Source organism: Netta rufina (assembly GCF_964035555.1).
Source record: "Netta rufina genome assembly, chromosome: 1".
NCBI classification, from domain to species: Eukaryota; Metazoa; Chordata; class Aves; order Anseriformes; family Anatidae; genus Netta; species Netta rufina.
This window is the reverse complement of record NC_140123.1, coordinates 115,218,997-115,246,204: the sequence shown is the minus strand read 5'-3', so window position 1 is coordinate 115,246,204 and position 27,208 is coordinate 115,218,997. Positions and strand designations below refer to the sequence as shown.

General features: G+C 38.1%; 1 protein-coding gene across 1 annotated transcript; it reads right to left on the bottom strand.

The window, feature by feature from the left end:
* Positions 1–1,200: 1,200 nt before the first annotated feature.
* On the bottom strand, positions 1,201–25,743 carry CIP2A (cellular inhibitor of PP2A; the record flags this gene model as incomplete). The annotated part of the gene is made up of 21 exons (XM_084293107.1): positions 1,201–1,371; positions 2,507–2,646; positions 3,152–3,234; positions 5,068–5,181; positions 6,679–6,875; positions 7,154–7,264; positions 7,349–7,423; positions 9,263–9,452; positions 13,324–13,442; positions 14,263–14,362; positions 15,063–15,194; positions 16,217–16,389; positions 16,894–17,121; positions 18,215–18,290; positions 19,002–19,147; positions 19,287–19,409; positions 20,401–20,497; positions 21,052–21,146; positions 22,719–22,831; positions 24,133–24,280; positions 25,642–25,743. 21 exons carry the CDS (start codon positions 25,741–25,743, stop codon positions 1,201–1,203), a joined length of 2,733 nt encoding a protein of 910 aa, XP_084149233.1.
* Positions 25,744–27,208: the final 1,465 nt, after the last annotated feature.

Genomic DNA, 27,208 nt, shown 5'->3' with positions numbered 1-27,208 from the left:
TTAATTCATAAAATATATATGTTATAGGAACAGGTTAAAAAAGATACAATTCATCTGATGTATAATTGCAACTGAATGTACAAGGCTATACATGAGTAGACATTTATTATACAACTGAAAACCTAAGGAAAGTCAGGTGTTTTAAGATCTAGCCATTACAAATTAGACAGAAATAAAACCAGTAATGCTACAGATAACCCAAAACTCTGGTAGTTGTACCAAAAAATATGTATATTAAGGAAGTAAGTCTGCCAACTGCTAAAAGACATGTTATTCATGTCACGTGTAAACTAATGAGAGGAAAGTGTTCTGCCACTCAAAAACTTCAGTTCTAGTCTTTTATATTAAAGGATACTTAAAAATTACCTAAATATTTATACTATGAACAGTATATGAAATCCCATTGGTGTACAGCAAAAAATGGCAATGCTGACAAGAGTTGCATATACAAGATAGGACTGTTAAAAAAGTGCAGATCTTTTTAAAGAATGAATAAAATGATGTGGGCTTAGGAAAGTATTATCTAGTATTTACAAAGTATTTGTAGGTCCATATATTTCATTATGAGCATGCTTTCCTTAATTGATGCTCCTTTTTGAAAAAACACTCTTCTACTCACTCAGATTATCTCCTCAAAATTCGAAACACCTCCACATATTTACTACATGAAGTATTCACAATAATATGCTGATAAATACAGCTTGCAGTGTAATATGTTCTAATTGATATAATTCATTTTATTTCTGTGTTTGTGCTTTATACAGCAGGAAGCATCACTGCACAAAAAACAGATGGTATTCAGAAGAGTTGAAGTGAACAAGATTAAATGATAAAAGTGCTTAACATATGAAGCATACTTACCTGACTGCCAATAACAGAATAAACAGACAAAAAAATTTGAGTGACTCTCATTTTTCTATACATATTTTGGAAGCTTAGTCACCAACAAGAAGTTGCGTTCAGCTCCCAATACAGATGGACAGATGGATAGTAGTTCTGCCAAGACCACTAGAAGACCTTTTTGGTATACAGCAATTCAGTGTTTTCAAACAAAAGCCTTCACAATTATTTTTTTGTTCTCGATTGTTAAGCTACTTTAGTTTTAGATGATTTTAAGACAGATAGCATGCTAGCTTCATTTTTTTTATTTTACATATTTATTCTTATGTATTTTATACTAAAACCTTAAAAGACAGAGCCCTATAAACTGAGGTTCACTGTTTCTGCACTTAGCTTGCCACCACTTAGACTGTGAATCATTGCAATCATAGTGGAGTGTTTGTTCAGTTCTTCCTTCTGTAATTTTACAAGTGCTTCTTTTTCTTCCAAGCGTACTTCCAATTGAGATTTTTGAACTTCCAGAGAAGATGCCTGCAAAAAAAAAAAAAAAAAAAAGTTACTATTTCCTCCATTGTTAACTGAAAAAAACGTATACAGTATACAGCAAAAGCTAAGTGACCTGGTGGTGAATTTAAGCAAGCAATTAAGAAGCACAGTTTTAAAATTATAAGCTCATTTTAGAAATTCTTTTCTCAGCTATACATTTGGCACACATGAAAAAGTTACAGCTACTGTTGCAATTTAAACATTAAATACGAAGTGGAAGAACCCACCCCCACATTATCATTGTTCTTTTTAACCAAGAGAAGTGGAGAAGTGCTCCCGGTTAAACCATCCATGTTTCATTTCAATCCACACACTGGTAAATATTAATTAAGAACAAGTGAAATATTTGCTATATACAGAATATCATCGTCCTAGAGATTAGACTTTGCTTCCAGAGAATGGAAATACTTCAACAGACTGCACACTTTGTTGCAATTACTGATTAGTTTGCATCGAAAATGAACTTCTCTGCATTGTGTGTTTACTGGGAGCCTTACCTATAGGCAAGGATGTATCAGCTCTGCTGAGGTTTCTGGGATTTTAATTTATGTATTTAAAAAATATTACCCTGTTAACTTTGTGGTATTGCCAAACTGGTCTCTCTCTCATGTTTTGAAAGAAGACATTGTTTTTAGAGATGAAAAATTTATACTTTATTAGAATTTCAAAGACCAAGAAAAACAGATGTATTTTGTTGTATGCATACAACAAAATATCTTAATACAGGGTACAAGAAACAGGAGGGGGGGAGCAAAACAATAAACTCCCCCCCTGCATTTTACAGTAGCCCAAACTAGAAACTGAAAGGAGCATTCTGTGTTCATTTATTTAATATTGCACCACAGTTTTTCTTCCAAGTATTACATACTCACCCACCTTGTCTTATACAGCCCTATTAAACCCTGACTGTGACTGTTCTCTTGAATTCGATTTCTTTTCTCAGCAATTCAAAACTCAAAAGGTACATAATTAAATCTGAGAGTTTGTTCTTCTCCACCACAGGGACTGGTCTACTTTATTTGGTCACTTTACCAGTTGAATATTGATTATCCAGCTTTATCAGTTATCTAGGTATCTAATACTCCAGTCTCCAGAGTGCAGATTGCAAATAATTCCTTACCTTGATACTCAGCTCTTTCCTTGCTTGTTCTGTTTTACCTAATTCCTTTCTAAGAACATCTACAGTTTCTTCCATGTTGTTTTTTTCTTTCTGTTGAGCTCTCAGTTTTTCTTCCAGAACTTTTATTTTCTGTTGCAAGCCTTAAGAAAATCAACACATTAAAAGAGGGTTTATCAGACTTAGAGAAAACATACTGTATTACCTAGGAAACAAGTATATACGTTTATTTTTAATATTCAACATTGCTGCTAATAAGTGAAATACTGAGTAATGCCACCTATTGCTAGGTTCTAGCAGCTGCTTTCCAGCGTTTGCTGAAGAATTGAACTGAACTCTTGCATTTTGCAGTTCCTACAGAAAATAGGTCTAGTGGACATGCTGTGAAGAGATCCTGTAAGAACATATGATGCTGTGCACAGATTCAGTGAAATTCATATAGTCTGGGAAATCACATTTTTGTATCCTTTCAAAGATATATAGGTATATACACACATTTGTTTAATTCAACAGTTAAATTGCATGTCCCCAGCTACATTTAAGATCTACAAGTTACTAAGAAAAATATAGCTGCTTATCTACAGCACAGAACATCTATTTACACTGGTTAGTTCTTTAGGTTCAGTGATCTTTAGGTAAGTGACTTACTTGCAATTTTGCCATCTTTATCCTGTAGCTGTTGCTGTAATTCTTTTCTGTGATCTTCAGCTTCAACCAACTGTGCAGCAGTCCTAAAATTACAAAGAAATTTTACTTATCAAAGTGATATATATTACCATTTCTTTGTTCTAAGAAGCTAGAATGATTTTTGTCTAACTTCTAACTGCTGTCAGGAGCTTCAAATCAAATCAACCAAATTACGAAGGGTGTTAGCACAAGTTTTCTCTCCTTTTTTTCCCCTCATGAAACCATTATTTCCCTCCTTTGATCAAAGACAGAGTGGAAGCTACTGAAAGCCTAGACACCAGAAATTGGTGATCTTGATTACAGCCACAAGGCGTCCAAGGTACCTTGAACAGATGGAACTGAAGATAATAGAACTGAAATTGTCTTTCAGACAGAGTCAGAATTCTCTGACATTAGTGATTGAGATGGGGCTTTTAGCCCTTAGTATGCTCCTGAATTGACAATATCATTGCTAACACCCATTTCATGCAAGTGTTATCATCTATGCAAACACATCTATGCACAAAGTTTTTCTAATACCATTCTGAACATCTCCAGACTGTCATGTAACACTCAGCAAAAACTGATTTTCATATGACTTCACAGTAATCCATATATAGGTTATCTGCAGTCCTCACTAGTTAAGACTGTGGAAACTACATGTTATCCTAATATATAGGCACTCTCATCCATCCATTACAGCTGTAACCCAAGCACTTCCAACTCCACAAAGTCAATTTCCTTTCACCATTACTAACACACATCATCTCTCATTTGCCTCACCTACATGAGGCCTATTGTCACTCTTGCTTACTTTATCTGCTTACTATCTGACACTTTCTAAACCGCAGCCTCTGGCAATAAAGGGGAAAGAAGGATATTTCCATAGTCTGCTTTATTTGTGGTAGTTCAAGAATATCTATGCAGTAACCAGTAACTGATCACCACATTAGCTTTTAAAAGGGAGCAGCTTTCTCAGAATACACTCCCAATCACACTGAGCTGCATACTGTACCAATAAGAGTTAGTGTTCACATTTATTTAGAAGCAAATAAACCCATCTGTATGAAAAATTTTCCATTTGAATCAGAACTCAAGGCAGTAATCAGAGCAGTCCGAGTCACTGACAAGGCAAGAGCCTGGAAGGATGAAGTGAACTTTGCAAGTCAAACCAAGAATGGCATTTTATTTCTAAAGTGAATGTAAGGCTTGCCTGTAAGCATATTTTAGAGATACCTTCTGCAAAATTAAGTATTAAATAAAACTTCTCCAATAGAAGCCCTATCCTTTAGTTACATGGGTGGAAGTTACATCAGACCTCTAATCTTAAACCATTAAAAATAAAAGAACTTATAAATTGTCCTCAAGACAGAAGAAGTGAGTTTTATGGTTGAGGAATAAAGTTCCGCACCAGAGACAGAATACCAAATCAACACTCTTTCTAATATAACTTTTAATTTAGTAGGTTCCCCCCACCCCCCCTTAAGGAAGCACTTAAAACCTCAAGTACTTCTGCTGATATAACATTACAGAGAAATTCTGCAGGCTAAAAGGGAATACGTGAAAACCTTGGGTGATAGTAGCATTCAACAATTCAGCAACTACCAAAAAGAACCCCTATCCCTCCAAAGAAAATCCACCCCCAAATTGGGTTGTTATCATGAGTTCTTTTAAATTACTACTGCTGCTGTAGGGTTTCCCTCCTGCCCCCAATGAATATAGTAGAAAAAACTGAAGTCACTGCTACAGATTTTCATACACATACAACACAACTCTGAAGGATCTTTTACTTCTAGTTCTACTTCTCAGATGTTACTTAAAGCATAGACAATTACAAAATTGAATGCTAAAGCACTACTTGGCTTTACTGTCTACTTAAAAGACTGAATCAAACTTACCTGTCATTCTGCTGCTTGAGTGATTCATTTAGTTTTTTCATTGCTTCAATTTCTTTATTTAGGGAATTGCATGCAATCTGTAGATCTTTATGTTGTCTTTCAGTTGTTTCATACCTACAATAAATTAGAGGATTATGGTTGAAGAGGATAAATGCTTTTGAAGAGCTTTTACTTTAATAGTTTGTCAAAAGACTTGACATCTGTGCAATCATCCCACACAAGCTGGAAGATACGTATTTTAAAGGACCATACGTGAAAAAACAAGCTTCCCTAATTATTAACGAACCTCTCTCCAGCAGAAAACTCTTAGTGACTGACAAAACACCAAATATCTGTGTTTAGGTATCTGACATACATAAACTGTTATAAATAAGCTTTTTGCAGTTATCTTTGAAGGGACCCTTTGAGACTGTTTATGACCTCCTGTTATACAGAGATACTGAAAAATGAAAATAATGGAGACAGTGCAAAGTGTAATTAATAACAGTTTGAGGCAGATCTCACATTTGAAGCAAATTGCTCTGCTACGTTCCTACCAAAAGGAAAATTCTCACCCCCTATGGTAGTTATCTCATTATTTTTACGGAACAGCATTTAAAGTCTACAGATGGTTTAGAAAGTATGTTTTTACTTTATAAAAACAGTATAACAATCAGTAAGTTATTTTATTCCTACTTTGGGGAATTTATAGCTGTTACGTAACAGACTGAAGATGCTTTATCCTACAAAGATTAGTCAAATGCACACTCAAAGGATATAGCTACATACAACTCAAGCAAAAAAGTAGGTACTTCCACACTGGCCACACAAGATGTTTATTCAAGGAAAGTCATAATTGAGAAATCGTGTACATTTTTCCTCCTTCAATTACATCCCTTATTGGCGGTAATATACCTTCAAAGTTTCTGACATAACTTCTGAGTCTGTTATTAAACAACCAACTTGCTCTCAATTTTATCAGCTTCTTTGCCTTGCTGACACCTAGTGACAAAACTGATGCATGTGAGTTTGAAACACCATGGATATTTTAAGCCTTTATTCTTCCAAAGCATGTTTGTTTTCTTCCATAACTAATTTCTGTCCCTATGTACTTTTTGTCTCACGTGTCCTATGTGGTTTTTGGTTTTATTTTAGCTTTAAGAGCCTAAAGGAATAATGCTCGTAAATAATTTGGAACACACAAGGTACTGCCTTTCTCCCTACATGGCTTTAACCTCATTTCAGTTATTTGCTACACAAGTGATCAAAGATGCAAGCTCAAAATAGACAGTATATAAGATCAAAGAAAGAAGCTGAGAGTATGGTGTAACACCATCACAAATTAAGCATTGTCAGTTTGTTTTAGAGGACAATGCCCAAAGTTCCTTGCCATTTCCTGAGCTGGGGCCTTCAACAACTACGTTTTCACTTCTCACTCCATTTAGCATATTAACTTTTTGAATGACATACTGTAACCTGATCTGCGGGCATACAAAGAAAAAAGTACTTTTTACTTAAAACCATGAAGTATCATGTAATGTTGCCCTTCTAACATGCTTAGCTAACCCAGAACAGGGTTTTGTCACATCGATTGACTATGAAGTATTTGCTTAGAAATCCTAAGCATCTTACCTCTGAAGAAGATCAACAGAAGATTTTTTCAGTATTTCATGTTCCTCAGCAACTGTTTGCAGTTTCCTGTTGTGTTGAAAGAGCTGCTCAATATCAGTCTGTGCCCTTTCAGATTCTATCTGCTGAGCTTTCAGCAAAGCATTAAGTTCTTCATTTTTTCGTTCTGCATCCTTCAACATTGCAGCAAGAGTTCTTGCCTTTGAGGAGAAAACCCCACCAAAAAAAATGCAATTACAAGCAATTCTGTTTTATAAGTCATGTTTTAGTAGGAATATTAAAAGACATTACAGAAACTGGTCCAAAGAAACATCCTGTTTTCCTCTGGATTGTTATCATGAAAATTAATACCGTCCTCATTTGTAAGCATAGGTTAGCTAAGCAAGATAAAGTTTCCGCATGTGCAAATACAGTTAAAGCTGCCCAGACAATTATTATTCCACCCCACCCCAAAGTCCCAGAGACTCCTGTTACTCACCTCAGACTCAGCCTGGGCCCTCTGGCATCGGTACTGGGCCATCAGCCGATCAGCCTGAGCCAGAGCCTGAGCTTTCGCTTCCAAAAGGTCTTGCAGCCTAGATTCTTTAGACTGTGCAAAGGAAGAACATTCATGTACTAACATTCCCTGAATCTACAGACAGCATTGTACCCCTACACATTAGGTTGTACTCACAGCTAACGATGCCAGCTTCTGTTCATAGACATCCATTAGTTCAGATACCCTCATATCAGTGATTGGCTCCTTCATCTGTGGAAATATTTTGCAATTACTGCTACTGTAAATTTGTATTTACTTCAACAGATAATGTGTCTAAAAGAGCTTGGTAGTTTTGTGAGCTTTCTCTCCTTTTTCTGTTCACCAAGCACATATGCCCCTATAGATCTTAATTGTTCATTAAACTACGTTTGAGTCAAGTAAGAATGTTACTTGATGATTTTAGGATACATTTCTTAGGCAGTTCTGCTACTATAATGCCAATTTTGAACAGGTGTTCATATATGCTGATGCATGACTAAGTGCAAGTTCTCTCTGCTGTTCGTACAAAAAACAATTACTAAAAAGGTACCATCTCTGCACCATTTTGAACCACTACAGACATTTTTTTTGGCATATTAACAACCCCCACATAGCTAGCTCCAGTTCCCAGCTTGCTTTCCTGTCCCTAAAACAGGAAACCAGTAGTTCCTTTTCCGGCTTGCAAAGCTGTAGTAATGTCTAGAAGGACACAAACTCTAAGAAAAGCTTCTGTAAGCTCCGTTTGCTTTCTCTGTACAGCAGTACTATTAAAAGTGTTCAAAATGTTTCTGCACACAGTTGAGCTTCACACAACATACGGAACACACAGAGATGAAGTACCAGATGTTATAGGCAATTGTGTATACAGATTTTCAACTAATGCACTTTTAAAGGAAAATTCTACTTACTAGAAGGTCTAACAAAAGATTCACTGAATATTAGTAACGTTTTCCTTCCCTCAAAAATCCAAAGAGCTGCACCAACTGTCACATTACTGGAAGCTGCTACACTAGTGCTGTTAGGCACTGCTGCTCTGACTTACATCACTAGATACTCAGCAGCACACTCACACTGTCACATGCAGTCCTGAAGAGGATGATCAACAGGGAAATCCAGTGGAAGAGTAAGAATGAAACCAATGAAGTGTCACTTGACTTTTCATATAACATTATTCCAGCAGCTGATTGGTGGCTTGCTGAATTTTATTCTTTTCAGTTGCGACAGAGAGGAGGGTTGCAAAGCTAAGGCTGGAGGCAATGCCACTAATACAGCTGGCGAGCCATTATCAGGCACATTCTGTTCATTTTTTTTTTTGCTGTTTGCATACTGTTCTTTTGAGTCAAAGGAAAACATAGGCAACAATCCTTCACTCAGTCTAAAGTGGCTACAGAACAACTACTACCTTGCATCGAACAGAAAAGAGAAAAAGGAAATACGTTCAGTATCCCACAGTATGGTGCCCAAAGAGGTGCACCATATGTGGTGCCTGTTTGAGTGTCTCATTTACAACACACGCTGCTGCACAGAAGTAAAAAGCTTCCTTCTGAAGTAATAATGCCGCCTTTCCAAGGAGGCCACAAAAATTCAACTTGAAATGCTCAAGATACAGCTACAGGCAAGAAAATGTAAAAGCTCGTGTGCCTGTTTAGACATACAAGACACGCACCATACTCTCATAAAGCAACATAATCATCTTTATTTCATCACAGGTTACTTCTTATAAAGGGGTAAAGAAACTCTGGGTAAGGCAGCTCCTTGTACGTCTCAGCAAGTCTAGTAATTCACAACTATATCTGAGATCTGCGTCCACCTCTGACAGAGGGAAGAGCATGGGAAACCGTACCAGAAGAAGGGATTTAAACAAGCAGCCCAGCTTCTGATACTGCTCAAAGCATCATCAATGAATTTCACTCAGGAACTCAGTAAAAGGAGCAGATTTTTACAAGGTAGGAAAGTAAATTGAGCTCAGCTGACACACGCACTGTAACCTGACACTTGGAGGTTAAGGTTTTTATATTTTTCCTTCGTAATTGAAAAATTATTTAGGAAAGGTATGTAAATTTTACTAACCTCTAGTCCTGAATGAAGTTTCTGTATTAATTCCTGAATATTTGAAGTCGTGGATTCATCACCTTTAGAACAAGACAAAGAACTTCTCGGTGTAATGTTGGTCATGGGTGACTGCATTTGGATTCTTTTTGATGCGTGCTCTGTTTCTTGCTGTCTGTAAGCATTATTTGCAGCAATACTTTCACTGAGTCTGTATAAACATAAATTATATTAATGAAACAAGCTGCTACAAGTATTGCTGCAAGGACTGAAGAAGAAAACAATTTCACAGCCTAATTAACTTTTTTCATTGAAAAGACAGACTACTGGAACAGTTACATTTGCATTATCACCCAACATTAAGATGTGGTTCCAGATATGTGCCCACGCTGTCTAGAGATACTGAAAGTAGAAGGAAAAACTTAAAAGCCTATTAAGGTTAACTGTTAGAAACAAGTGCAGTGCCTCACCAGAAAATGCATGTTGTTCAGCTCTCTTGAGCAAAACAGATCATCTGTGTCTTATTAGCCCAAGAAACAAGTTGAATAATGACATGCAAAACAGCATAACTGTGCCACTGTTTGTCAGTAGGAGGATCGAGAAGGTATTTAGTAAGAATGATTTTGTTTTTATCAGGAATAAAAATAAGATTGAATCATCAAAAGGCAAGAGTGTTAACAGTAAATTTTAGTTTTTCCCCCCTCTGTGATGGTATTTCACAATATTATACTGAATACAGCACATTTCACTTTTTAAGCTTTAACCATAATTTATGTATGCAGAGAGAAGTATAATAGATTCATATTCAGTTGTACAAGGAAGAGAAGACAAAAGCTTAGACTTACATAATTACAGTACATACATCCCAGTGTCTGCATGTAACTTGTGGCTGGTATTTGCAAGGCAATTACTCAGGAGATGTTCCAAATCAGAGCTTATTTTTAAGCCACCAGTCAATTTTTTTTCCTTTCAATAAATTCCTTAATTACTAAGTTAACCCAAAGACTTCACTGAAGTGCTGTCTCAATTGCTTAAGTGAACAGAGGCAATTTCTAACTCGCATTTAGAGGCATGTTATTTGCCTATTCCTTTGTGCAATGCCAGACATATTGAATTGTACAGATCCTTTGTTCCTCCACCCAGACAATTTGTTACTGTCCATTATAAAAGTATTTTATATACACTAAATCATACAGTCATAGAATAGTTGAGGTTGAAAGGGATTGCAAAGATCATCTAGTTCAACCCTCTTGTTCTAAGCAGGTTGCCCAGAACCACATGTAGTAGTTGTGAATATCTTAAAGGATGGAGACTGCACAACCATTTTCAGTGTTTGATTGCCCTTACTGCTTTAAGAGAGTTTATTTTGTATATTTAAACAAAATTTATTGTTTGAATTTGTGCCCCTTACCTCGTGTTCTAACAGCTATCACCAAGATGACTCTGGCTCAGTCTTCTTTGTTCCCTCCCATCATTTCTACAAATCAATGCGATCCCTCTGTGTCTTCTCAAAACTAAACGATCCCAGCTCTCTCAGCTTTGCTATTATGTCACATGCTCCAGCCCCTCTAACATTTTAATGACCCTTCACTAGACTCCCCTTTGATAGGTTTCTCTCTCGCATTGGGAAGCCCAGACCTGAACACACCACTCCAGATGTGGTTTGACCAGAGGGGAAGGATCGTCTCCCTTAAAACTCCTAGCAATTCTCTTCCTAACACACTCTAGGACGCTATTGGTCATCTTGGCCATCCTTGAAGACAGAAGTCACATTTGCTTTCTTGTAGTCCTCAGGGACCTCTCCCAGTCACCAAGACCTTTCAAGTATGATACAGGGTGGCCTCACATTGATATCAGCCAATTCCCTACGTACTCTTGGTTGTATCCTGTCAGGTCTCTCAGACTTGTATATGTCCATTTTGTTTACATGTTCCAAAACATGATCTAGACTTGCTCCAGACTTGCCCAGTGATCTCAAAGACCTGCGATTCCCAAATGCTGCAAAGCATACCATTGAAGACCAAACTGAATAAGTCATTGAGTTCAACAGCCTGTAGCACCTCCTGCCCTCCTCCTGCGCTGATCTTGGTGTCTGCAAGGCTGATTCTCACTCCTTGCTCTCCCAGCTGCTGTTATGCAGCAGCTTTTTTAACCTTCTTCCTTTTTTTCTTCTCTTAAATCTGCTCTCACAGAAGCACAAACAACATTGCTTATTGGCTCAGCTCTGGGCAGTGACAGGTCCCTTTGGAGCCATCTGAAACTGGCCCTTATCTAACATGGGGCAGCTACCGGCCTCTTCTCACACAGGCCACCCCTTCAGCCTGCTGCTACCAAAACCTTGCCACATAAACCCGATACAGTGCCCTACTGCGTTACATCTGCAGCAGACACTGGGGTGCTTGGACACCATGAGGACCACAGATCAGAGCCCTGTAACTGCAAGCAGACAGCAGACCTCCCGTTTCTTCTGCTGGTTCCTAGTGCTGTGTACAAGCACTTCACAGGAGCACCCTGTATTGCTGATTTCCCAGAAAAAGTACGAGGGCTTTCCCCCCCCTTGGTACCTTGCTGTAGACAATCCCTTACATGCACATTAGGGTGACCCTGCTTTAGCGCTGCTGTTTTTATGGCTGTAAGGTGCCTCCTGTTCACATATACCCACACCCTTTGCCTTCCAACCCAGTATACCACTTCTTCACTTCATTGGCTGTGCTCATCCCTTCCCCTGTTGTTTTTAATTTAAAGCTTTCCTCATCATGTTCGCTAGTCCTTGATCCTTAATCTCTTCGTCATGGAAACCACGCCTGTTTGACAGGGGTTACACAAACAATTGTTGACCAACAAGATCTGTCCGTTCCTCCTCAACCCCTTCCACTCTCACCCACAGGAAGAAGCAGAACACCACCAGTGTTCCCCACGCCCTTGTCCATCACCACAGGAGCCATGTAACCATGCTTGATAATATTCAAGTCTCTCCTGCCATAACATTTTTGCCCTTGTGGAAGGCTAGCAGGTGGTAATAGCCTGAGGGCTAGAGAATCCTTTATTTTTTCCCCCAAAACTTCCCAAATCTGATCTGCCGGAAAGTAGCAAGCCTCCCTAACTGGTAAGTCAGGTTGCCACATTTTTAAGCTGTGAGGCCTTGAAGGAGGATCTGGTCTCTCTCTTTTTCATCATTTCTGATGCTAAGTCCGCTAACTTTCTCCTTACGGCTCCTTCACTTGGCACCACAGCTCCTCAGCAACTGCACACCTCCTGCAGGTTAGAAGACCACCTCCTGCTGCCCCAGCTTAGGGAGAGGTCCAGGACACTCGCTGCAGCCTGAGCCCACCAGAGCTGCGTACCCGTTCTGAAATTTCATTAGAGTTGCTGCCTCAGCTTTCAAAATTTATTTTGTATCTGTTTTGATGGCATTACAGACCTTCTTCTACTTAGAAAATAACAACCCCTCACCCAGATTGCCCTTCTGAAGTCTGTATCTAATTAGATATAGGGATTTTATTGATAAATAGTACTATCATAATCATAAAAACAGCATTTTTTTTTTCAGGATGAACAGTTTTAAGCTGTTATCACCGTATTTTTATTTAAAAAATGGAGCAACTTCCTGTACATGCCACCTCCACCATTTTTTTTTTCCTCAGAAAAAAAAAAAAAACAACACACAATGACACACAATGAAGCAAGTTACCATGATTAGGCTATTTGATCATCCTTCTTCCCCAAATAAAAAGCAATTCAGACACTGTTCCAAGTTAAACTTCCGTCAGAGCACTCTGACAGAACATCGGCTGCAGTCCAAGTATAAAACTCTAAGCACAGACTTCAGAAAAGTGAACCCCGAGGGATGGAAGTCACTATTAGGCTCTCTAGAATCTAACATTAATTAACTGTCAGCATTTCAACTAATTCCTCTGTCCTCTAAAACCACTTCTGTCTCTTAAGTGCAGATTGAGAGGAAATGACAATTTTTCTAAAGTTACTAGCTCAGATGAACTGAAAGTAATATGTCAAGAAACACAAGCATCACTAAGGCCATAAAAATTTCAAATCCTACGGGACTACCACAAAAATAAACTTACACAATGGCAGGAAAATCGGGTAAGGGTGCAGCCTCAAACAGTATTCTAAGTCCCATTTGGACTTGTTCTCTGTAGTCTGATGTTAAAGCAAACGTCAGAGGTGCAATCAGGCGTTGATCCTAAAAAAGAAACTACTTGAGTCAGAATATATAAGAGTAAACAAAAAAAAACAAACATAATACCAATGCCCATGAGCACAGAAAATTTTTATCCAAAGCTGCCTTTTTAAGTTCTGCCCTTCTAAATTTCTGAACCCCAAAGTTAATGAAACAGAATGAATTTGAAAAACAGTTCACACTTGGATGTATTTAAAAATTGTTTTTCCAATTAGAATTGACATAACAGGTAAAGTAACTACTTAATTCCTTCAAGTTTTTAAGTGCTTGATTTCCATCATAAAGGATCATAAGCGTTAAGTTTTATTACGATTTCCTGATAGCTGTGAGACTACGATTGCTACCTATTAAGTTACACAATTCCCATTCTTCAAAGAAAACCCTCCAAAACAGTATGAAGTGGTTGACTGCCTGGTTTATTTTCCATCTACAAGTAAGCAGCAGATGTACTATCCAGCCAGACTGTTTTGTCTATGTACAGTTACATCACAGATGTATACATTTAATAGTAAATAACCTCGCAAACTATGTGATTACATAGTTGTGATAACTTTTTTGTTTGCTACTTCCAAACTGTAATCCTAGTAGAGTCTTAAGAGGATAATCCTTACCATGTATTATTGAAATAAGAAGTATGAAAGCAAACTGCTCGTATTTTAGAAGAACTAACAGTGAAACATTTAAGAACTGTACCCAGGGGACTATTCCCTATCAGTTTTACCACCTCAGAAACAAGCATGCAAAATCATTTAGAACTAAAACTGCTGCAGTGCTATTATGCTTTCTTTACACATACACTTTATAAGACATTTTAAATTCGTACCTGCAGCATTTTGTAGAAGCTCACTTCCATACTAGCTACTTCTTTCTTCAGTCTACTCATAAGATCAAGTGTTTTCAAAATAGTATCAGCAGCAAGTTTACTTTTCAACATACAAATGCAAAAAGAAAAGTGGAAAAAAGGCAGGGAGATCTGTCAAACCAGTACTGATAAATTCAATCAATTTACAGAGTGAATAAATACGTTCATAAAGATGTTAAACATACCTAGCAAGGCATCAATGCCAACACCACAAGAAATCACTCAAGAACTCAGTTCCATGGACATGCTGTTGATTTTTTCCAGCGTACCAAGGACAGCAGTGAAACTCAAAAAGCACATTCAAGTTGAAAGTGAAGTGGGTTTAATCACTGGCCAATTTTATCGGGCATATAACTCAGTTATATTGATATTCAAGTCAGCGACACTGAGTTGAAGGAATGTACATTCTTTTTTAGTACCATCATTGGCTCCCCTGTTTCCCTAGTATTGATGGGTGATATCACTTCTGGTAAGCCTAAAGATGAGCCTAAATTAATGGATGCTTAAAATCATTGTCCCACATCAATGGAACTCTGGCTTACACACAAAACAGCACCAGAACGTTTAAGCCAGGTTTTATATTGAGATGACCAATGTTACATTCTATTGCCACAGAAATATTAAATCTGATTTAAAAACAGTACTGACTTACTGACATTTAAATGGCAATTTCAGCTACAGTATATTTTCTGTTGGAACAATATTAAAACTCACACAGGTCTAGCTAAAGTAGATTGCAGGAAAAAAAATTGTGTGCTTACCACATTTTAGAGTCCACTACCTTTGCCCCAAAACCAGCATCAATTCCGCTGTAGGTAAATTGGTGTTCAATCAGAGACACACATTGGCTGGCAGTCAGTACCTTTGAGGCATGTGTTTTCAGTATGTCATCTCTACAGAGCAGTAAATTGAGTTAAGTTTTATTCTTAACATACCTATGCTTAGGTGTTTGCACCATAAGGAAATATTTTTAATAAGACAGTACATCCAAGCATGACATACTCCAAAAATACTTTTTAAGACCAACTATATAAACCACTTAACAGACAATCCAAAGAAAACTCTGCTGTTCAACTAAAAACCAAACATACTTGGAAACAGACAGCTACAGGAAACCACAATAAAATGAGGCAACTTAAAGGATGAAGATGAACAAAGGGGATTGCACAACCAGTGCCTAACACACGAACTAGTTAGCTAGGGGAGAACTAGCCAAAAAAAACTTCACAGACTTCAGCTGAGATGCCGGACTACATCCTGCTGTCACATTCTCCTTACTTCAGGACACCAAGTTCAAAAAGGCAACAAGACAAAAATCAAAAGCAGAAGAATGCAAGCTTCAAGTACTTTAGAGCTGTAGACTTGAAGACGACATGATAGATTTGCCTTCTCACCAAATCTGTCCCAAATCCTGTCAGAGACAGGATGTTACACTAGGTGACTAAAAAAGCTGTTCCAAAATTCTAGTGAAGGAAACCCCTTAAAAAAAAGTTTAAATGATATCATTCTGCATCATTTTTACTCTTATTTCACAAGTCTAAGTTTTTACCATATTTGGCTGGGCACTGCATTAGATTTAGCTAGGCCACAATACCCCAACGATTAAGAAGATGGCCACCCACCTTCTTCCTTACAATTTCACCAGAAACACTAATCATTTTTGATCTGCAAAGTGCTTCTGTACTGCTGAACAGCCACCACATTTTATTCTGAATCCCTGTACTACAAAATAATTTCATAACAATTAGAAAGCTACTTAAGATCTTTCAAAATTACAATGTTAAATAAAATTAGTGCAGTTATCGCCATTAAATGCTATCAGTGTGACCCAAAATGGACATTTCTTCTAATACCTTGGAACAGATCATAGTGAAGTCCATAGTGGAAAAGTCATAAATTAACTGGCAATAGGCACGTAAAAAGGATATTTATGAGGACATTAATAGCCTTGACCATTCTTTCACACTTTTTCTTCACTAACAGCTCATCCACAATCTGTTCTGGCATCTGAAGATGATCAAGAAGAACAGGCAGCAAAAGATCCACAAAGTGTTCAGCTGAGGCACTGTTCCCACTATTAATAGCATCCTGTAATAAATTTTATGTCAATGTTTAGAACTACAGAGAAAGGAAGACAAGTCTACTCTACTTCTTCCTCCACCAGCTTGTAATCAAGCGTTCCTAGGCTCTTGCTATTTTAGGTTTAAGACTGTTGATCAGTATCACACTGGAGAAGGAAGTTTAACAAATAACAGTGAAAGAGTAGAAACTCTCGCTTGTAAAAGTCCTTGAAAAAAAGTCTTGTACAGCTTTGTATCTAGCTGTATCTATCTGGCCATATGGCAGGTAGATATGGATAGATAGATATGGAACTGCTGTATCTTCCACTTTACTTTCAGAACAGATATATTTTTGAAATACATGTCTTTAAAAGAAAAACTGAGTGTTGAAGTATGAAATTTTAGAACAAAAAAAAAATCAGGTATATTTTTACATGCTACTTTTCAAGTAAAATGGTATTAGATGTTTAAAAATCAAAACAAAAATATAGCTGCTAAGAAGCACTTCGAACTCAATTATCAGCTCTGGTACCTCAAAAACCTCTTTGAATAGCTGTAACGCTAGAACTGAACAGTCTTCAGAGCTTTCCAATGGTTGGTTTGACAAGTGTACCAATGCAACAGATGGTTCAAAAGTCTTTGAGCGAGTCACAAATCTGGTATTTCCAGAGACTGGCAAGCCAGATGGTTCCAGTATTGCCTGCCGCAGGGTATGACGCAGTTCAACCACAGAACAGAAGGCGAGCAGCAGCTCTAAGATCTGTATGAAGTGAATGAAAGAGTTCAAACACTTTTAAACCAATTACTCATACAGCAATTGCAACTCCCATAGCACAAATCTGAAGAGATATTTAAGTTCTAATCAACTATTCTTGGCATTTTAAAGTTCTATGAATGATATTTTTCCCTCCATAAAGTCAAGTGAGCAGCAGCAATACAGTCCACTAGACCAAAGAAAAACATTGAGTGGTGAAGGCTTGCAACAGTTGGTATTCATTGTACTGCTTTCCTTTCTTAAGCAAGAAAAGAAAAAAAGACAACTGCTGTCTAGTGATCTACCAGCAGTAGAAATGCTTTGGTATGCACTAAATTCAAAAAAACTATGCAAGGGAAAAATATTCTGAGATATTAATGAATGCCCACGTACAAACTCAGACGAAAATGAAAACGCCCCAAAAAGCACTATGTTCACATATTTCTAAGTAATAACCAATAAACAATGAAAGTCACATACATGGAAACATGAGCATTTATTTACTATGATGTGAAATGCACTCTTAGCAAAAGTTTAAGATTTATTTCAAAGATATACTTCGCCCAAGCATTTTCATGACATATCGTATTTTAGTCTTTAGCACCAGATAGCCAATGTGTCATTTATTTAAGGTGGTAGTGGGACACAGCTGAATGGAATAGTGAACCCAAGTAATTTGTTCTATTACTGTGCAAGAACATACTCCCTACTTTGAAACTAGTGTCATGGTTCCCTGACCATCAGTTCAAGATCTGAGTAGTATTAATTCTAGCCTTGGTATGTGAAGTGGGGCACAAGCTGCATTTCCGGTGCAGTAACCCACATTTCTTATTAGCCAAAGTATGAAAGGTATTCATATTCGCTTTTTGCCTTTTTATCTGTTGCCTGAAAACATGCACACAAAACCCAGCAAAAACAACACACCAAGCAAATACAACCTGAGAGGCTTTTGAATTACTTAAACACTAAGTCACTAAAGAGTCTTGAAATCAATTTATTTAATCAATCCTCATACACAAGGAACCTATTTATGGCTACAGAAATGGAATCAGGTTATGAGTGGTACCCTGTTAGCCTTAAGATAACAAAGCATAAATACCTTAGATGATGAGTTGGGATCCTTGCCGTGAAGGAGATCTAATACTTGACCAAGGCATGAGGTGAAGTGTTCATACCTATAGCATACATGAGGGGAAAGAGGGTGCAGAAAAAAAGCATTTGAAATTTGAACTTTGAGATTTATACCAAGGGATGAAACGTGATCTATTTCCTTTTTACCCCCAAACATTTCAAGTACAGTGATAGCTTTGATTTTTGATGAACTTTGCTAAAACAGAAGCTCGACTTCAAAAATATTCCAAGAATTAAAAAAAAAATCCTTAAAATACACCAAGATTTTCTAGCTATTCTTATTGCTAGAAGATTCAGATGGGATTTCAGAACTAAATTCTACTAGCTGAATTTGCAGAAGCAATAGAGAAGCACTCTGCACAATTAGTCTGTAATGTACTACAGTAAAATTATTACAACTTCGTCAATACTATTCTACCTCAAATTAATGTAGACCTGCAAAAAGGCACAATAGCTGTTCATGAAATTGTCCAACCACTGACACTGTTGAGACAAAGATTTACTGAAAACAAGCATTAAGTAGTTCTTAAGCAACGAGGAAAGGATGTGTTTTGATTTACACTTCTGTGTGAAACAGGTAACACAAGAATCCTTTAGTTTCAGGTAGCATAGTTATAATTAACTAGTAACATACAAGAAGCATCTACAGATTTTTTCCCAGTGTGTGGTTCAGAATACAAATGGCATACAGCAAAAGAATTGAACAAAAGCTTATAAAAAGTATTTAAGATATATTTTATAAAGTCAAACCATACCTAGTAAGATAATCTGCAACTTTGGGGTTTTTCAGAAGATCCATGAGTAGATCAACAGAATATTTTCTTGTTAGAGTACCATCTCCATTTACAACAATATTGAATATTAACTGAAAAGTCTGATGGATATTCCGAGCATGAAAGAGCTAAAAGAAAAAGGAAAACTATGTTCGAGAACATACTTAACTTGCTCAGGTCTCTTGCACATTACAGTTAGATGGAATTAGAACTTGATTTTTCCAGTGTGGCCAACAGATTTATCAACAACTTCAAAGTATCACTTACTTTTTCTCCTACTTCTTCATTTAAAGTAAGGCTTGATAATATTGAAAGTGCAAACACAACCACAGTCAAACTACTGTGGGCCAGGAAACTTATCAAGGTACGATAAAAACTCTTCACATTATTCTAAAACAAAAAAGAAACAGGTATTATAAGTTTCGTTTTGTTCTGTAAGAGCACCATACTTACAGCTTGCTCATATTTTAAAATAAGAAACAAATCATTAACGATACAAAAATGTTAGAATGACAGACTTCCTCCAGGAAACCTATTTTAGCGTTCTTCTACTGCACAACTACTGGAGTTGACATCAATGACTAAATTTTCTGTTGTATTTGCATAGGGTAGAACAATAAAAGGAGAGCAAGGATTTCCATCACTATTTTAAAGACAGATAGATAAGAAAGTCATTTTGCTAAGACTTCAAAAAAAAAAAAAAAAAAACACACTGAAAACTGAACCTATCTCCTCTTTGATCAATTTGAAAATAGTTCATCCTTCCACCTCCCCTTCCCTTCAAGGTAAGCAGTACATTTACATCACATAAATGAAATTTTATGTCTCCATCAAGAAATAAGTTACATTTGTACTGATTGATAAAGAGACATGGACTGGAATGGTTTGGATACTGATGTGCATTGGAAGATTCAAAGGCCCTGACCTGACATCATTGTATTTTATTTTTTTAAAGATTTATCTTTTGAAAATTAAGTCTTTTTTGGCAAACTGCAGTAAGTTTTGCCTGAAATCCAACTACAGTCTTTATATTTTAACATTTAGTTTTTCTACCAAAGATATATAAATTCAATTAGAATATGTTCAAATTTTTTAATTCAGAATTTAAAATTTAAATTCTCTTTGTAGAGAACAGTTGCAATAACTGAATGTGTAATGCAAGCCTGTGCAACAGCAAAGAAAACCCAGCTTCCAGTTGTACTGATTGTTTCTGAAATCGGAGAAAACAACCACCAACACTGGACACAACACTGAACAAAAAGGTCACGATTATTTCTTATGCATGGAAAAACATGCATAATAAATAGAAAGGTAATTCCTCATAGTCAAGTAACTCTTGTCCTCAAGCCAGAGAGCCATGCCACAAAACCAAAACGCTTACCAAAGATTTTATCTGAGTTTGAATAGATAAGTTGTGACGACAGAGATTCGCCAGAAGTCCTAAACATGGTATCGTTAACTCATCTTCAGTGGATTGACTGGAAAGAGAAGTCCAGAAGTTTAAACAAAGATGTTTTCATTAAAGCATCCTGAATCTAGTTACTTTTTTTTTTTTTTTTTGAGTAAGATACCATTTGTGCAAGCAAAGCAAAACTAAGATCTGCAGGCAGCTTTTAACTGAGCTAAACAGCAATAACAAGAGTTGGAGATTAACATTATCAAAGGTCCTTTATTTCAGGTGTTTTTAATAGTCATTAGACTTGCACAAAATTCATATTTTTCTAAAGGAAGTCTGCTTATAGGAGCTGGCATGAATATTTCCCATGGCTTCTGTGCTTGTTAGCTTCCCCTTCCTGGATATGGGCTAAGAGGCCAACTAGCATTCAGCCACCCACAACAAACATCACATTTGACAAACTTAAAAAACATGTTTTTAAAGTAAAAATCTCTGGTAACTTCACAGCAAAAACGTCACAGCTTACTCTGAAGACCAGAAAGTTAGTACAATACTTCACATCATCTTCAGAAAGTTTACATGTTGAAACCTAGCTAGGGACTTCCCATGAGGAAAGATAAGTGAGTACACACTTACACGTGGTGCATTAGAAATGAAATCAATTCATCGAGGTTGGCACCAGCGCAAAAGACTGGAACATTGTAGGTTAGCCTCTGAAGCAGCTGAATACTCTGAGGAAATAAAAAGCTATTCACATATGTCTTCCTTATAGCATCTCACTGAAGAACATTACAAGTACAAATGGCTTTTCCTAGAGCTGAAGCTTAAAGAAGAAATAACCAAGCACTACAAATGAATTCATTTTCCAACTGTAATGATAACGTAATAGTTATACAAGCTGCTGCAAGTACTTGGAATAAAATATCCTACCACAGTGATTACTGTGTACTTATTAAAAGCCCAGGCAGGTTAGTAAAGTTTTATTTTAACAGAGGAGTTCACTTTTTAGCCCACCAACTGTCCCCTTTTTCCTCATCAGCCAATTCTCCATTCTGTCACTGAGAAAGGGGTTCTATACCAAAAGTTTTACCAAAATCTAAAAGCACTGTGTAACCTCTTGCAGAAAGCATGTTTACAGTAAAACATACCTGCTGTAAAAACCACCAACAGACCTAGTGATACTACTTTCTGTCATACAACATTCTTCTGGCATATAACTGAGTTAACGTGACAAGAATTACAGCATGGCTACGGAAAGCAGACGAAATGAAATCTCACCCTGTAGAATACCTAACATAAGAGCTTAAAAAAAATCTCATAGCTGTATATATTTGATGATTACAAAACCTTTTCCATTGACTGCTAAGTCACCTGGATCCCCAAGTCATCTTGTACTCCCTAGTATTTTGAGAAATATGCAAAACATTAGAAAAGTGTTCGTACTTGCCACTTGATTAATTTCCAACACATCAAGGGCAACATAACTGCTAGTAAATTCGTTTTTCTGCTTTCCCTTTTCTGAAAAGAAAATTGTGACCACAAATAGCCAGCAAGTGTATGCTGAAAGCTCAAAACCACATATGAGAAATCCTGCACTTTTTTTTAAAAAAAAAAAAAAAAAAAAAAAAAAAAAGCCCAACATTACTGTTCAGTGCACAGAACAGACAGGTGTAAGTTGGTGTAGTCAGGCAGAGATGTCAAGTGTTCACTAAAAATAACTAAAGCAATAATGTCACGATGTCTGCAGTTAGCTCCTAAAAAATGAGCTTCCATTAGTACAGCCCCTTATATTCACTAGTAAATAGCAATGATCAAAGGGAAGGAGGCATACACGCCCTGCAAGCCTCCATCGAGAACCAGCAACCACAGCTTTCCCTTCACTCATTCCCATTTACCTGTCAAAATACTGATTAGACAAAACAAAATATAGGTTTTTGTTAGGAACATTAGAATAAATTAACAAGTTTACCTTAGCTGAAAAATAAGCTTCCATGCTCTCATACAGTGATTTCATGCAGTAGAAATTTACGGTTTCAAGAAGGGCTTTTTTTTTTTTTTTAAATTATTATTATTATTAATTAGAGAAGGTGAGAAGCACAAGCAATCTTAAAGAGAATATGCAGAAATCTATGTAGTGCTGAAATCCCATATTAGACTCAGACAGCAAATATAGTACACAGCTTATATCAACCCTCCCTCAACACATACTGTAGGTGTAAATAACAATTCTTAAAAAGCTCTGCCTGAAACAACGTATACTTTATAAAAGTAACTAAATATTGTTCAGCATTAGATCCTGTTACCTGTAGTAATACTGGATCGTTAAGATTAGTAGAGCTTCGATGAACCACTCCTGCCAGGACACTGGTCAGATTGTAGGTATCCTGAAGAGCTTCTCTAGTGTCATTGTCTAAAGCTAGAATTTAGGTATTATTAACAAAAAACACCCTATGGATCAGCAAAAGCAATTGTTTTATTAGCAACTAAGCATAAGCCTTAGTCTTTGGCCATTTTTTCTACACAGATTTCACAAAAAACTACAAATCACAGCTCCTATAAATCACAGCTTGAATCTCTACCTTAGTTCTGAGCTGACAGTGAATTGAAATGCTAATATTTTTCTTTGGGATGTTTCAACACTGAAGAAACTGCCTACCTCCAAAGCATAAGCTCTATCTGAGAATTTATATCCTGCAGTTAAAAAGGTTACAGCTTAAAATTAATGACTTTAGTTTCTTGCTTCACGCTAGTGTGGCAAGTAGACTAAAACTGATACCTTGATAAGGTTATCTAGCAACAGTAGTACAAAAATCCAGTTCTGCTTAGGCAGTCCTGGAAAAAATGTAGTGGACAAGGATGATGGGTAAAGCAACAGATCAGCTGGAGGAGGACTGACTCTTAAAATTTTCCAGACTGCACAGGTTGGGAAAAATAATTATGACCCCCAGCAACAAGTTTTACAATATTTTACAACATTTTACAATAACCATTAAAAAAAAAAAAAAAAAAAAAAAAGACAAGTAAGGGGTCATCCTAAAGGTCTCAAAACACCAAGAACCACCCACACCTAAGGGAAAAACTCTAAGCAGAGAGCAAACGGATAATTTTTCCCTCTACATGTAACCCAAATATGTAGTTTATGGTGAGCACAGAGCTCCCTAGACAATTAAGTCCCACTTTTTGTGGGAAAAGGGAAAAAATCCATCACAACAAACAAGAGGCTCCAGAACCTGTTTTCTAGTTTGGAAACGGGAAGGTACATGGGCCCAGGACATCCTAGAACCCACACTGCTGCCTAGCAAACACTCCAATAGGAGAACTAAACTGAGGCAAGGACAATCATTGATATAACATTGTTTTTCTCTCCTTTCACATCCCCATGGCAGGTTTCTTAACTTAGTAAATGTTTTCAATCTCTCAAATCAATGTTCCTACAAGAAAATAATTTCTCACACAGCCCAGTGGGAAAAAATAATCTGACAAGCATGATCATTGTCATTTCAAATTAATGACTTGAACTCTGTTTCTAATAGTGATTTAAGATCTTATTTGGCCTTGTACATACAGTCTGGTAGCTCAGCCAAACATTCCGTCATGATGAAAGATACTTAGAACATAAGGTGTGAAAAATGAAGTTCAACACATGTGCCACAATCAGCATCCGCCTTGTCTTTCCTTTCCCAGACCCAAAATTAGAAATTAAAATGCGAACTTTACCTAGCTGTGATAGTAAAGTAACCAAAGCCAAGGTTAGAGAAGGGTCTATATTAGCATCCTCAAGGAGTTCTACTAGGCAATTAAGACATTCACTTGGTAGAATCTGGTTTGAAACAAATAATCGTGTAAGCTTCAGTCCCGAGATAACCTGGAGATGAAAAGAGAAAAACAACCTCAATTACTTAACTGCTGCAAAGCATTTAATAGAGAAGACAAAGCACAGTGTTACATTAGCTTCATTTTGCCATGTTTGACAAACTGAGAATGTATCTGCCACTCTAAATAGGACATCCATATTTGAATTTGCTGCACACACACACAAAAAAACTGTGGAAAAAAAAAGCTTTTTTTTTTTTTTTTTATTCCTCTGTACATACCTCCTTTACTCTTTGAAAATACTAAGTTTATATTGCCATCAGTTTTGGGACTTGTTTTGTTTGATTGCCTTTTGACAGCATCCATTGTAATAATTCATTCTTGTTAAAATGCAGAATAGCGCTTATTACTTCTGTGCATATTGAAAAGAATTAATGCCAGGTTGTTCCTCATACAGATTTTAGCATAAATAAAAGATAGGATTTATTTACTTTTAAGGAACAATCATACATACTGCTCATTACAAATGTTTATTGATTAGCCTTCAGCTCAACCCAATAACCTACTTTCTGAAGAAGTGGACATAAATACAAAGGTATTACTCTGCTTGAAGGTAAAAGGTAACAGTGCTATTTTGTGAGTACTCTATGCTTAAGATGAAAAAGAAAACTTGCTTTCAGGAAAGCCGATATAATAGTATGTTGTAAATGATACACCTGCACGTCAGTATGGGTAGACATGAGTTACATGTGGATAATGCAGCAATGAAACATTGATTTTGCACATCCCCTCTGCGCCTCTCTACAGTGGATATGGAGAAGGAAGTTAAGCTGAGTACCAGTTTTTATATTAATGTTTTAGTATTAGCAATAAAACCAATGTATTTGGAAAAGATACTTCGCAGTGTAAGCAATTAAGCCAGGGTGTCACTCTCATCTCACCAAACAAGCCCCTGACACGGCTGTACACAGGTCAGGGAAATAAACAAGGCTACCCCTTAGGGGCAAACACCTCTGTTCACAAGTTGCATGAAAAAGGCAGAGGCCAGACACGAGAGCAGTCCGTCATTTAGACTGTATTCTTAAGTAAGCGCACAGGAACAGAACTAAACACTGGAACGTTTCTTCTCCCTGGGAACTGGGCCCCGGGCGGGTTCCCCCTTCCCCTTCCCCTTCGCCGTCGGACACCTGGTGCCGCTGCGGGGCCGGGCCGGCCGAGCCCACGGTGGCCGCAGAGCCCAAGGCGATCGCGGCGGAGCGGGGCCAGCCACGGCCGGGCACCGTGGCGGTGCGAGAGGAGCCGCCCGGCTCCCCGACCCCGAGGGAACCCCACTGCCGACCCCACTGCCGACCCCTCAGCCCGAGCCGTGCCGCTCCTCCGCCTCTCCCACCGCAGCCCCGGCGCCATCCTCACCTCCAGGCTGCGCTGGACGAGCGCCGCGTTGCACGGCGTCTTAGCAGCCTTATACTGCGTGGCTGCCAGAAGCAGCGACTTCATGCAGCCCGAGACATCCATGGCACCCCCCGGCTTCCCCCTCAGGGCAGGGAACGACCGAGCCCGTTCGTATTTCCCGCCGCCGCCGCCATTTTGACGGCAGCGCCCACTGAGCAGGAGCGCCCGCCTCCCCCGCGGGGCAGGGCGGGAGGCGCCGCCGCCGCCATTTTGCTGCTGGGGGTGGCGGTGCTGAGGGGAAAGGGGGAAGCTGCTGCGGTGGGGCGAAACGTCTGATCGTACCTTTTGGAAGCATTCACACGGATTTCTTTTATTTCAAAATACTGCTGTGTGTTGTACATTGTTTTCAGTTTCTTCAGGGCCTTTGCTCCAAACTTTGAACAGTTGATCTGTCACAGGGTCTGCGCTTCAGCTGCCTGGCACCGAGCCTTATGCATTGGAGGAAAGTTGTGGCTGTATGGGCCTGGATGTACCACTGGATATAGGTGCAGTTTCTGGAGCCTCAGCCACTGTAGCACTCTAATGCAGAGCCCTAAGCACTGTGTGGTAGCAGTCTAGCATGTGAAACAGCACTTGCAAGCTAAAAAGTACCACAGACCACTCTGTTATTCATGGTCAGCTCTTCAGCCATCAGGAGTCACACCGTCAGGGTCATAAGGCATAGTCCTAGCTGTGGTGTCACTTGGCCTTTTCCTAAGGCTGATCATAAATACAACTGATAAAACCCATGGAGGACTCCTGAAAGTCTCATTACAGAAAAACTGGAGTGTTGATACAGTTGAAGATCAAGGTGCACTAATTTGGATATCAGCATGGCAGCTGCTCAATCTTGTTATAAATGAAGTAACAATTCAATGTGAATTTAGTAATATTTATAAAAGAATATTTATAAAAGCTATAAAAGGCAAGTAAACAGTGCTGGGTGTGGGGGGAGTCTACGCTCCACCACCATGTGCACACGAACATCATTCTAAATACACAGAACATGGCTTTTACATACTAAACCCAAGTATGCCTATACAATCAGAAAAGGTAACACAATCCTTTAAATTCCGTGACTTACTAAACGCGAGTACGCCTATACATATACACAATCAGAAAAGATAACAAACAATCCTCCAAGTTCCATGACTTAACAGTCTCCATTTTCCATTCCTTTTCTTGATTACAAACAAGTCTCCATTTTCCATTCCTTTTGAACAATGTCTCGCTTTAAGTTGTCAAGCAACTCGGTCTTCAGGCCTTATGTATCCTGTTCTTCCTGGGTGGAAGAAAACATATCCATCTCCTTTTCAAGGCCAATGAGGCCTGGGTCAAAAGGCACGTTCAGGTCAACAGGGGGCCTAACAGCAAAAGCCTATGATGGCTGTGGCAGCAGAGGGGCCCATGGTGATGGCATAGCAGTCGGATCAGTAAACGAGCCCGCAGCTCCCTCACTGTCTGGCAAGCCACACGTTTGTGATTGTGGCTCCACATGGCTCTTTAAGGCCTCAGAGATTGCTTGCCAGGTGCTGAGCAATCCCACTGC